The sequence below is a fragment of the Priapulus caudatus genome, unplaced genomic scaffold (genome assembly GCF_000485595.1).
Source record: "Priapulus caudatus unplaced genomic scaffold, Priapulus_caudatus-5.0.1 Scaffold114, whole genome shotgun sequence".
NCBI classification, from domain to species: domain Eukaryota; kingdom Metazoa; phylum Priapulida; class Priapulimorpha; order Priapulimorphida; family Priapulidae; genus Priapulus; species Priapulus caudatus.
The window spans coordinates 280113-282587 of record NW_014577175.1 but is presented as its reverse complement, the minus strand read 5'-3'; the positions used below and the strand labels follow the sequence as shown (position 1 = coordinate 282587).

General features: G+C 40.4%; 1 protein-coding gene across 1 annotated transcript in view; it reads right to left on the bottom strand.

Annotated features, from left to right (window-relative positions):
- LOC106805456 (histone H3-like) overlaps positions 1 to 1856 on the bottom strand; it is a 7404-nt gene extending 5548 nt beyond the window's left edge. Inside the window, exons 1-2 of the mRNA XM_014807045.1 lie at positions 1751 to 1856; positions 646 to 853 (exon numbers count right to left, since the gene is read on the bottom strand). Of these exons, the coding sequence (XP_014662531.1) occupies positions 646 to 841 (196 nt within the window). The 5' untranslated portion in view covers positions 842 to 853; positions 1751 to 1856. The remainder of the gene's footprint in view (positions 1 to 645; positions 854 to 1750) is intronic.
- Positions 1857 to 2475: the final 619 nt, after the last annotated feature.

Below are 2475 nucleotides of genomic sequence, written 5' to 3'. Positions count from 1 at the left end.
TCATACGATGACACAATGTTTTTCATAACAATGGTCTGGGTCTGGGCTAGTGAAAGTTAGGTCAGGGCTAGTGGTTTTCCTCAGTTACTAGCCCGATGGTCTAGTGAAATAAAAAGTTAATGTTGAACCCTGTTACTGTACTTCGATCCATTAGCAGAGGGGGTACAGGGGTCGGTGTTACGGTGTTATAGCTTACATGGGGGCGGAAGACGATGTACATGTGGGCGACGGTCTGTACATACACGGTAAAAATTTTATTAATTTGTTATGAGTTTTCCTTTATTTTACAAAAGTGCCTTGGTGCCCTTCTCAAATTGTGAGAGTTGCCTTGATCAATGCCTTTTAAAATTGCCTCGGTGCCCATCCATTTTAGAGAAGATTCAAGGCAATTTCTCACATGCCCCCAAAAAATTGCCTTGCCCCTCTCGTCGCTTAATTCGAGGCCTGGCAGGGAGTCTGTTGGACTCCCTTATTCAAAAGTTAATTTCTACCCCTGATATTGGTTATATTTTTCCAATTTATGTATGGAAGAATCTGTATTTCTGTAATGCAGGGTATTCCTCTTCTTATATTCATGATACTAGTGTTTGTATTGATAAAGGCAAATAGTATAAAGAATACAACAACAGCGCCACATACACATACTTTTAGCCGAAGAAGAATTTCCAGTGGACTTTCTTTTGATCAGAGTAAGTCTAGACATTTGCGCCTTTTGTTTTCCTGTAATATTTTTCTGTTTATGCTTAGAAGATCTGTAGTCATACGATACTGATGAGTTGGAAGATCCATTACTGTCCTGTGGTGAATGCCTGGCATGTTGTGTTTGCTTTGTGCGTACCATCGACACAGAGACCTGAAAATACAAACATATTCAACAACGATCTAACCTGCTTTTACTTCCATGCTCTTCCTTCAATACTCACTGCACTCAACTGGTCTACCAAGCAAATATTTATTTCAACAGTTATTTAATATGGTGACTTGATATATATATATATAGATAGATATAGCAGGCCTCGACGCTTATTTTCAGATAGATCTGGTTGTCCTGTCGGGCAACAAGAAGCAATTTTTACTTGTCCGAATGCAGCACCGTTTACACCTGATTGCACTGCACCGATTATTACACTGTTGACGTACTTGTACTACTACTACTACTAGTACTATTAGTTGTCCGTCGTAGAGCCATGTCGGGTTTAGACTCAGATGAGAGCGAGTTAGAGACCCGCCCACAGCACTGGCACTGGTAGTGTGGTACACGCTGCTCTAGAGCTAATACTAATATAGCTCGCGTAGTATAGCCCGCGTACAGTTGCCGCAGGCTATAGTACTAGAGCTAATACTAATACTAATACAGTAATACTAATAGTGACAGGAGCGGGCCCAAGGATAGAGAACATGGGTCCCAATAAAACCACTGTGCCTAAACCTAACCCTAACCCTAATTCTAACCCTAACCCTAACCATAACCCTGACCCTAATCCTAACCCTAACCATAACCCTGACCTATTATATTGATATAATATTATATTTATATTGATGTAAATGACATTGGTTTTATTGGGACCCATGTTCTCTATCCTTGAACCCAGGAGCGTATAATGACAAATATGTCAAAATTTGTCATTATACGCTCCTGATAGTGAGTAATAGCAGAAGTCAGCATTCGTTGGTAAGTAAATATAGAGCTAGCTATAACTAATGACATAGTGATTGTGCAAAATTTTAAGTTATTACATTATAATTTTACCTTGTTAAGGGTGAAACTGTAGTTGTTTTCTTTTACAAATTTGGCTAACAACACAAAACAACAGTTTGAAAACGACGCGAACGACTTGACTGGTGCCCGTCCCTTCTCACACGCTCGATATAAGGCGTAGGGCCCCTATATCGAGCGTGTGAGAAGGGACGGGTACCAGTCAAAGCGAACGACGCCCCCCGACACGACCGACACGCATCTCGCGACCAGAGCGCCACACGGCGGCCATATTAGTTACATATCTTTTAATCTATAATATATTCTTATTCACTCCCGATATTAAAAGTATTGGTCGCACTGTGTTACATTAAAGGAATTCAACACAGTACATAGAACCTGGCAATTACATATGTTAATAATTATGTTTAAATAAAATAAAATAAATGTATCGATGTAACAGACATTCCCTAATATCTTCATAAGCAAATTCGATTTACCGATATCCAGAGGCGGCCCATCAAGTATGATCTCCAGCCCGGTGTGATATTGAGCGAAAAAATAAACGAAAAGTATAGTCTGTCTATCTATCTATTATCTCGTAATCTCTCTTTCTCTCTCTCTCTCTCTCTCTCTCTCTCTCTCTCTCTCACACACACACACACACACTCTCTCACACACCCACACACGCACATACACATACACACACACACACACACACACACACACACACACACACACACACACACACACACACACACACATCTCTCTCTCTCTAT